At 40.0% G+C, this 10,621-nt stretch overlaps 1 protein-coding gene across 1 annotated transcript; it reads right to left on the reverse strand.

Moving 5' to 3' along the window:
• Positions 1-165: 165 nt before the first annotated feature.
• Positions 166-10,413, reverse strand: LOC139449475 (anti-sigma-I factor RsgI2-like). Its single transcript, XM_071230890.1, has 10 exons — positions 10,353-10,413; positions 8,962-9,133; positions 7,968-8,071; positions 7,388-7,528; positions 5,365-5,541; positions 4,029-4,141; positions 3,264-3,378; positions 2,414-2,422; positions 2,022-2,168; positions 166-989 (listed from the first exon to the last, which is right to left on the reverse strand). Exons 1-10 carry the CDS (start codon positions 10,411-10,413, stop codon positions 166-168), a joined length of 1,863 nt encoding a protein of 620 aa, XP_071086991.1.
• Positions 10,414-10,621: the final 208 nt, after the last annotated feature.

The following is a 10,621-nucleotide window of genomic DNA, read 5'->3' on the forward strand; positions in this document are numbered from 1 at the left end:
CGGGTCTTCGGCGTGACGAGCGAACGCTTTAACCACTAGGCTACCCGACCGCCCCCAAATACATGGTGACACAATACAGAGTGACCTGAATCTGATGGAGTAACACATTGTTAATCCACTAATTTCGTCCTGTCCAATGTTAAGCATGTTAATGTCCTAGTCCTTCTACTCTGACTTCTTCTTGTCTTTCTTCTTCTTCTTTTTCTTCTTCTTCGATTTCTCTACGTTTTCCTCTTGTGGTGCTTTAGAAGTGTCTTCCGGGCTTGGTTTGACTGAGCTCTCCGTGGTTCCTTGTTTCATTGCACCAGCCTGTTCAGCTTTAACGAGACTTCCTGATGATGCCCCTGCATTGGTAGTAACAGCAGCAGTAGTTACAGCTGTAGGTTCAGCTTTTGGAGCGGCGGTGGTAGCAGCTGTTGGTGCAGGTGTAGGGGGAGCAGGAGTAGTAGCAGCTGTGGGCGCAGGTGTAGGGGTAGCAACTGTAGATGCAGGTGTAGGGGTAGCAGTAGTAGCAGGTGTAGACGCAGGTGTAGTAGGAGCAGGAGTAGTAGCAGCAGTCGGGGGAGCGGTAGGAGGAGCAGCTGCAGCAGTTGTAGTAGTAGCGGAAGCCGATGGTGTACTTGAAGAAGCAGCTATCGGGGTGCTTGAGGCAGTCACTGGTGTCGTAGAAGCAGGTTTAGCTGTCGCTGCAACTGTGGTTGTGGAAGTTGCAGCTGCGGCTGCTGGGATTGCATCAGGCGGTGGGCGTGATGTGGGTTCACTTGGTTTACTCTCAGGTTTAGGGTTATCCTGGACTTTACTGGGTGACTCCTTTGGCTTTTCTGGTGACTTGTCGGAACTTTTCTGTCCCTTCTTTGCCGCCGTGGATGATTCGTTGACAGTTGTAACCACTGCTGGTGCTACAATCGTGACATTTTTAACATGGCCATTCGTCGGTGTTTTACCGTTGGCAGTTGAGGTTTTGGAAGGATGTGTGGATTTCTTCCCATCTGAAAAATGAATGTAAACTTTTGATTGTCTATGTACACAAGTAATGTAAATTTCATTTAGAACTTAAAATATGCAAGCGTTACACACTTCTCGCTCCTAAAACTGACAGTAGGGGTGTAACGAAAGCTCAAATTTCAACAACGACGCAGTGAGATTCTCCATGGTCCTATTACGTGATGCAGATAAATCATGGGGACCGTCGTCGACGATCACGGTTTCGTTATTTTTATCAAAATAAATCCTAAAATTACTTATAACCAACGTTGTATGCAATTCTTATTAAGATACATATTGATATCTATTCAAAACAAAATGGCAGCTGCATACAAAGCTACCTTCTTTAACTCTCTTACACGTTCCCTGAACCTAGACGCATTGTGTTTCACGAAAATGATACTGATACTGTTCAGGAGGGCGTAAATCCCCACACTGACATTCACTCACTCACTCACTCACAGAGAGCCCCGAAATCAGCGCACCTGAGAGGTGAAGGTGAATATGATAGAGTATTAGTCCGATGCCCACGATCAGAGGCAACTGGAAGGGACATGGGTTGCGCGGGTGTCTAAGGCCTAGCTATTCGCAGTGCAGAGTCTATTGCGCGTGGCAGAAACCTATGACGGTTGGTTCAAATCCCAGATTCACCATGATGAGTGTTTCTAGGTTTGTCAGTATGGTATCCGTGCTCGAGGGTTTCACCAAAGATACAAAACTTATAAATTCTTCATCATTTCGGCTGACACGTCGTGATGTAGTGAGTGAGTCGGGTTTAACACCGCTTTTAATAGTTTTCCAGTTATATCACGGCGTGTAAGATTAATGTGGGAGGAAAGCCCGAAGTGATGCAGGTCTCAGACGTTTACGCCGTGATGTAACTGAAGTACTGTCACAAATGGCATTAAACCAAATTCACGCACTTATCACTCAAACCAATTGTTTTTATACTATATGTATATTACACTATCAATACGATATTTATCAAGCAGCGAACATAACGGCCAGCATGCAGTTTAGCATTTGAAAAGACATACCGTCTTGAACTGTATTCAATTTCTTGTTGCGCTTCTTCATTAAAAAAACAATGACAACAACGGCAATGGCTATCAGGATGAGGATACCAACAGCCGCTCCACCTGCGATGGCCCCGATGCCATCATCCTCTGCATCTGAAGTTATCGCTGGCAACAATCGATTGTGAAGAAGACATAAGTAAACAAGCTCACAAGGAATAGAATAACATCATCTTTGAAAGTAATCTTAACAACAAATGTCGTACATATTAAAGTTAAATAATTATATAATTCAACAATATTAGCACAAAGCAATAAATGTTAATGTTATGATAACGAACGCATTTTAGGTTACATGCTGTTTTATGTCCATGCATGCCTGAGTTAACTTAGATTTATTAAGTAGTACTTACGACACAGTTCTGAAATAGATAAGGAAAAATTTGTTAATATGGATTCCACGATCGATTTCTGAAACATGTTTATACACAACAGATTGTTTTCTATTTACAAATCACAAAGCGTTGTAAAACAATGCAGATACATGGATACTTTCACTGTGGAAAAATTATATCTGCACGATAATATGTGTAATGTTGTGTTCTAGTATCATCTTTTGTAACCTTATACTCAAGTCACACTCAGGGATAGGTGAGGGTGGGGGGCACATACATGACAATATTCTTTAATCTCTAAATTGTTATCAATGTGTAATTAATATTACAATTTATCATCCGCACTCATCTATATATGACGACGGTCTGCAAATAATGTGATTGAAAACATGAGAAAAGATACGATCGCGATGACAATGTCGTTTGTTGTTTAACACCGGAGTCAGCAATATTCCAGTTATGTCACGGCGGCCTTCGGACCATATAGTGTAATCACAAGAGTAATTCCATCACTATCGAACGAACTGTAAATATGAGAGTCTTTACCAGTCACAAAGATGATTTGTATTATGAGCATAACCCACGACGTCTATGTACGATGACACGCAATCAACCAAGACACCAAGACTGACCACCCGATCTACGTCGTCGTCTTCCACGGCAAGCATAGGTTGCTGGGGATCTTTATTCGGCATCCCCACAGATACATTGTAAATATACACATCGTACACGACAATTATTGTGTGAACTGGCATGAATACAATGACTTGATTTGCATAGATATATGCCCGTTCCTTACCAAATCAGAAGCTGGTATTTTAATGTTAAATATTCATTATAAATCAAACTAAAGAAACGTATAACATACCTAAAGGTACCATTGAAAGCAAACCGCCCGGAGAGACACTTGATGCGACTTGATTAGCGAAACAGTCCTGAGGAGTGTACGAGGCTGACACCGTACCCCCGTTGTCTTCAAGTGCCTACATACAGAAAATAGTTATTGCTTCTTCATATGGTGAGTCTTGGTCTGTCGGGACCATATCTAGTTTATGGATTTCACTAAATTGGTAAACGTTAACGACCTGTTTAACTGTGGACTTCCTCCCTCATCAGGCTGCCAAGCCGACATATGATGGAAATACTGTTGAAATGACATCACAATGAACTCACCAGCTACAACGGCCAACTGGCACAACAGATCACACCAGAAGACCTTCAATGAGTTGTCATTCACACAACGATCACTTACATTTCATGAGGTATAACATTTGTGTCAGCAATATGGTGTGTTTCATCCCATACAGAACACCAGTTGTAATTATCTTGGTCATCTTATCTTTGAAAATATATTTTTCTTTAAATTCGGCACAAATTTACAACATGAGTTTTCAAGTGTGGGAAGGGGATCATGTGGTTGCAAATTCATTTCTTACCCCAGTCTTCATTAAACCCCAGCCACAAATGGTTGCAGGAATGAATGTTGGATAAATAGGCACAATAGAATTTAACAATAGTTCTTTCAATATTCAATTACACAAAATTCCTTCTTTTACACCTCAGTTTTTGTCAGATCCCACAAATACAACATTGACTGTGGAAGAATGGGTTTGTCACACGAAGTTCTACATACAAAACACACTGTCCTGATGGTGGTGGAGGAGAAGGTTCCTGTTCCGATCCAGGTCCACAGGTAGGTATTTGCTCCTCGTGTCACAGCGCCCATACACTCCAGGTTTCCGCTGGCTGAAGTAGAACAATGTAGCATGCTTCAGTTTGTTTTATGGGGGGTCCAGGGTTTCACACTTTTTCTTTGAGTCCAAATCCGAAATATTACATCGTTAGCACTGTGCGGATATGTCACTCGTCAAAATGAAAAGCACTATTCTAAATGATTGTGTCACCCAAACATGAAATCCGAAAGGGAACGTTCAGTCTCGGCATGTTGCATGCGGTTACAGAAGGGACATTTAGCTGCCTTACATAATATGGACCAGGGTCTTGGACACGTACATGTACGCTTTCGTTCATGTATCGACGAATATTTAATGTGTAATTCCACGTAGGTTATACTCTGCATGTAGTTTGCACAACATGGTTTGCGTTATCCATATGTCAGACTTGCTTGACATTTCGATTGTCCATGTGTCGGCCTTACTTGATACATTGTTGGTCCATCTGCCAGACTCTCTTGGCACTTCGTTTGTCCATTTCATACACTTACTTGACATATTGTTCGCCCATCTGTCAGACTTACCAAACATTAAGTTTGTCCATCTGTCAGACTTACCTAATATTTAGTTTGTCCATCTGTCAGACTTACCTAACATTTAGATTGTCCATCTGTCAGACTTACTTGACACACAGTTGGCCCTTTCTGTCAGACTTACCTAACATTTAGTTTGTCCATCTGTCAGACTTACTTGACACACAGTTGGCCCTTTCTGTCAGACTTACCTAACATTTAGTTTGTCCATCTGTCAGACTTACCAAACATTTAGTTTGTCCATCTGTCAGACTTACTTGACACACAGTTGGCCTATCTGTCAGACTTACCTAACATTTAGTTTGTCCATCTGTCAGACTTACTTTGGGCGGTCGGATAGCCTAGTGGTTAAAGCGTTCGCTCGTCACGCCGAAGACCCGGGTTCGATTCCCGACATGGGTACAATGTGTGAAGCCCATGTCTGGTGTCCCCCGCCGTGATATTGCTGGAATATTGCTAAAAGCGGCGTAAAACCATACTCACTCACTCACTCACTCAGACTTACTTGACACACAGTTGGCCTATCTGTCAGACTTACCAAACATTTAGTTTGTCCATCTGTCAGACTTACTTGACACACAGTTGGCCTATCTGTCAGACTTACGAAACATTTAGTTTGTTCATCTGTCAGACTTACCTAACACTTAGTTTGTCCATCTGTCAGATTTACCTAACACTTAGTTTGTGCATCCGTCACACTTACTCGAATATGCCACCTGATCCGCACATTGGACGTAGTCAATGGCGATGTTGGTTCGCCCCGGACAGACAGCGAAACTAGAGTTGCCCGTACACTTCGTCCCATCGAAGGTGTAGTTGTAGTTGCCGTGGATGATACTTGGGCACGCCACGGTCATCTCCCCCGCGGTGTCGCCTTTGCCTGTCCAAGGATGTCAGATAAGAACTTTGATAATGACATGTTGAGTATAAAAATCTAGTCATGATGCTTAATAATGTAATCAAGTACAGATGTATACTAGTAAGTCATTCAACTGATTGTAGACAGCGAAGCTAACGATAGTTTTCTTTTCTCTGAAAGGATGAGTTAAACATGTTTTGGGCTCACTTGTCATAATTTTTTCAGAACTAAGAGATCGTTTTACTTCGCCACCTACACCTGGTGTCATAATTGATTTTCTGTGATCCATTGATATTATTTTGATCACTATTTTGTTTTCGCTTCCAGCCTCTTTATAATGTTGTAAAAGTTTTCCGAAAAAGGCAATTTTCTTTGTCAACGATAAGATGTTTAGTAAGATACCCATCACCCATTGTGTGATGAATCTTTTAAAGTTTTAAACGTTTTAAGTCAAATTATATTATTTAAAAACGCCATATTCCTTGAGTGCTGACTAAGCGCCCGCATAGTTAATTTTTATAGATTTAGTATCTCTAATTTAAAATGTTTCAATTGATATTAAATCAAACAATTTAAGATAAAATCACCATAGAGGTTGCATTTCTTTCTCTCCTCAGTTTATATTGGGGAAAAAATATATTTTTCTTCAAAATACCAAATGGTCAGCGACTTCTTCATTATAAACTGACAGGCACAAGAAAGTATACACCCATATTGCATGGTGGTTAAAATGATTGGTTATTCGATGGTGTCCATCTGTCAGACTTACCTAAGATGGTAACATACATATTGCATGGTGGTTAAAATGATTGGTTATTCGATGGTATCCATCTGTCAGACTTACCTAAGATGGTAACATACATATTGCATGGTGGTTAAAATGATTGGTTATTCGATGGTGTCTATCATTCAGACTTACCTAAGATGGTAACATACATATTGCATGGTGGTTAAAATGATTGGTTATTCGATGGTGTATATCTGTCAGACTTACCTAAGAAGGTAACATACATATTGCATGGTGGTTAAAATGATTGGTTATTCGATGGTGTCCATCTGTCAGACTTACCTAAGATGGTAACATACATATTGCATGGTGGTTAAAATGATTGGTTATTCGATGGTGTCCATCTGTCAGACTTACCTAAGATGGTAACATACATATTGCATGGTGGTTAAAATGATTGGTTATTCGATGGTGTCTATCATTCAGACTTACCTAAGATGGTAACATACATATTGCATGGTGGTTAAAATGATTGGTTATTCGATGGTGTATATCTGTCAGACTTACCTAAGAAGGTAACATACATATTGCATGGTGGTTAAAATGATTGGTTATTCGATGGTGTCCATCTGTCAGACTTACCTAAGATGGTAACATACATATTGCATGGTGGTTAAAATGATTGGTTATTCGTTGGTGTCCATCTGTCAGACTTACCTAAGATGGTAACATACATATTGCATGGTGGTTAAAATGATTGGTTATTCGATGGTGATGTGTTGGATGCGGGTATCACAGTGTTGTTTTGGATCTTACGATTGCATTTTTTCGGTTACTTTTTTCAGCCAAGTAACGTTTTGATAATGTTTGTAATTTTGGTCAAATTCAATTTTCAAGTGTACACTTTCTTTTGTCCGGCGGTTTACATGACCTGACCTCAGCCTTAACATATACAGAGCTATCTCTTGCATTATATCAGCATGTTTACAAGTCAATACGCCTGTAAGGGTGAGTGTGTTATAGGTCATGATGCCATGATGGGATGCTGTCCTTCAAAGGAGGTAAAGGTGATGCTGACACAGCAAAACGTCTGTACAGAACAAAACCAGTTAACTAGCGATCTTAATTGTGTCTACCCACCGCTTCTGTACATGATATTCGATCTGATCTCCGACGGTTGAAAGGCACACACGTCAAGTGATGTAAGCGTCGGGTTGATATCCACGAAGCCATTTACAAGTGTCAGATCAACATCGCTTACCGAGATCTTTGAGCTGACATCTGCAAAGGAAATATCTAATGTCAACGAACAGGTTAATGTGTGGTGGAAATGAGAAGTACATCCAAGGAAAATAACACGTGTGTGAAACATCATCACAATTTCTGCGCTAAAGAACCACAGGTACGAAACTCCACTTGTTATTTAACAAAGCGACAAAGTCATTTCCATAATCGTAAGAAATCTCGGTAAAAAGCAGAGTCCATACCACTGTACCATAAGCATGAATACATTATGGATCACCATAAACTATTGATGATACCAGGTGTTCGCCAAAAGGAGATCCTGCTCCATCGGAGGCTTTTAAAAACATGTTTTACACAGGTGTCACTTTACTTGGAAAACACGAATACATGCAAATGTCAGTCACTTTTTAATTTGAAAAATAGTCAAAAAAGGTGATTACATTGTCTGCTTCCCTATGAAAAAGCATATACTTACTTGCCAGGTCTGTCATTAAGAAACTATTGGCGCCGAAGACTTCAATAGTGAGGCATAGATAGACGAACTGGTTATCCACGGTGTAGGCTCTCGGGAGATCCTGGCTAGACAGGGAGCATACATGCATCATAAATAACCAACACAGTAGATGAACGTGTAGTATGTAGTAATTAAGACCACTGCGACACACAGAGGTTTGTTGAGAACTAGCAAACATACCAATAGGTTTCACTAATGTTACATATCAATTTCTTAATCTCATGTATTAGATCGATAGATAGATAGATAGATAGATAGGTAGATAGATAGATAGATAGATAGATAGATAGATAGATAGATAGATATGTACGTCCCTCGAATCGGGCAACATTGAGAGTTAAATCACACAAAGTCTATGAAGGCAACATTGAGATGTAAATCACACGCGTCTGTGAAGGCAACTTGAAGATGTAAATCACACGTGTCTATGAAGGTAACATGGAGATGTGTAAATCACACGTGTCTATGAAGGTAAAATGGAGATGTAAATCACACGTGTCTATGAAGGCAAAATGGAGATGTCAATCACACGTGTCTATGAAGGTAAAATGGAGATGTAAATCACACGTGTCTATGAAGGTAAAATGGAGATGTAAATCACACGTGTCTATGAAGGTAAAATGGAGATGTGTAAATCACACTTGTCTATGAAGGCGACATTGAGGGCTAAATTACACGTGTCTATGAAGGCAACATGGAGATGCAACATTGGAAAAGTATGTTATTGCTATACAGACATACTGAGGTAACATTCAGTGGTCATACCAAACTGTCGGGACAAGATAGCTCCCAAAGATGGGGAGATGTGTAGTCTACCCAAGTCACACTGGGGCGACTCATTGAAGTAAATAATAAACTGAAATGCGTGCAATACAGAGACGTTACGTGGGTATCTATGATGCACGTAGTAATACTTGTTATGTCTGAATAAGTAGGTGATATTGTCAGTACTTACACAATAACATACGTGGCTCCATTTATCTCCTGACATCTGAAATCGTTGTAAAATTGTGTGCCGCTGTAATAGTTGAACCCTTGAAACGAACTGGAAGAAATTGTAAACGATTTGCCATCCCTTTCTCGTATCCAGGTGCCCCAGATGGAACTGGGGAAATTGCACTGGCTATCTGAAAAGTGGGAATAAAACTAATTAACACATGGTATCTTTTGTCAGTGTCGAAAAGGCTCCATCCGATTTTGTTCTTGTGATAAACTGAAATCCTTTAAAAAGACAGCATTTGTTTACCAGTGTTTCCATCGAATGTTTATTATTGGTTAAGGAAACAAAGTGTTAAGGAGTATTGGACAATGTTCTTAACTTATATTATATCTGTGGGTGTTACAAGTCTCAACATCACAGCTGGAGCCAATGTATCTGGGTTTCTGTGTACCCAATCTAGTAAACAGACAGTGGTCGTATGTGTGTATGTATGTATGTATGTATGTATGTATGTATGTATGTATGTATGTATGTATGTATGTATGTATGTATGTATGTATGTATGTATGTATGTATGTATGTATGTATGTGGGCTGTGTGTAAGAGGGGCCAAGGGCCCCGAGCTGATGATGACCCAAAGCAGCCTGACTGTGCCAGGATCACCCCAACCCTCTTTGTTGCATTTACGTATTTATATCAGTAAACAATAATAATAATAATAACCAAAAGACAAAACATTTCCATAATCAGAGCGACAAAACCTTTTGTCGATTATACGATTCCGAACATATCATGAGCATGCGTTTATACATCACTGTCAAATGAAACTGGGTGTTCGCGAATAGTTGAGAGTATCCTGCCCCGACCGTGCCACCCGTCACAAAGAACACATTTTGATTATATTAATGTGAATGTCAGATAAGTACAATATTTATTTAATACTAAAATAAGGAATACACATATTTCTAGTACAGACTATGTACTGCAATGCGCTTAAAATGTCATTAAAGTTTTTTATAAGATTTTATGTAGGAATAAAAAATCCATCTCCCTCGAGTGAGACAACATGTTGCGTATAACTACTTCCAGTTTGCCGGAATCAGACTGCAGTTTTCGGGAAAAGTCCGTGAGCATCATCAAAAGCATATTAAAAACATTCATTTTTCTAAGATGACAGATTTATTTCATTTCATCCAACAATGTGTATCATTAAAATATGAACTTTGTCAGGTCAGTTGGAGAGACAAGCAGGTTAATCAACAAGAAAATACAAATATCCTCTGTATATTGCCTTTCACAGCAACGTTTACTTATCCATAACGGCATGAACAGAGGAAAAGCTTGTATTAAATAGAAAAAATAATGAAAAGCTCGAAAACGAATAAAGTACCAAGTTAAATACACACCACAGCCTTGAATGGACAAGACCACGATAATTATCCATAGAGCCAGGGGAGGAATATCCATGATTGAAGTCACAAAATCATGAAGAGTTGTACAGCAGTTCGACACAGGTTATCCCCAAGGCTGTATTCCAGTCACTGTGTGCGTCCATGCATATCAACGACGTAGGCCTGGCGACAGTTCCTGACTGTGGCTTTATCGCCTTTGCCACGCTGACTCAATGGAAGGGTAGGGATTTCTTTCACCAATGGCATTTGTCAGTCTGGACAGA

Source organism: Haliotis cracherodii, unplaced genomic scaffold, assembly GCF_022045235.1.
Source record: "Haliotis cracherodii isolate W230 unplaced genomic scaffold, xgHalCrac1.p SCAF_8, whole genome shotgun sequence".
Lineage (NCBI taxonomy): Eukaryota > Metazoa > Mollusca > Gastropoda > Lepetellida > Haliotidae > Haliotis > Haliotis cracherodii.

Coding starts and splice junctions, on each gene's coding strand:
- LOC139449475 (XM_071230890.1), bottom strand. CDS start 10,413: ATGGATATTCCTCCCCTGGCTCTATGGATAATTATCGTGGTCTTGTCC. Junction 7,529..7,967: donor CTTAATGACAGACCTGGCAA/GTAAGTATATGC, acceptor TTTCCTTTGCAG/ATGTCAGCTCAAAGATCTCG. Junction 3,379..4,028: donor CCATCAGGACAGTGTGTTTT/GTATGTAGAACT, acceptor TTCTGTATGTAG/GCACTTGAAGACAACGGGGG.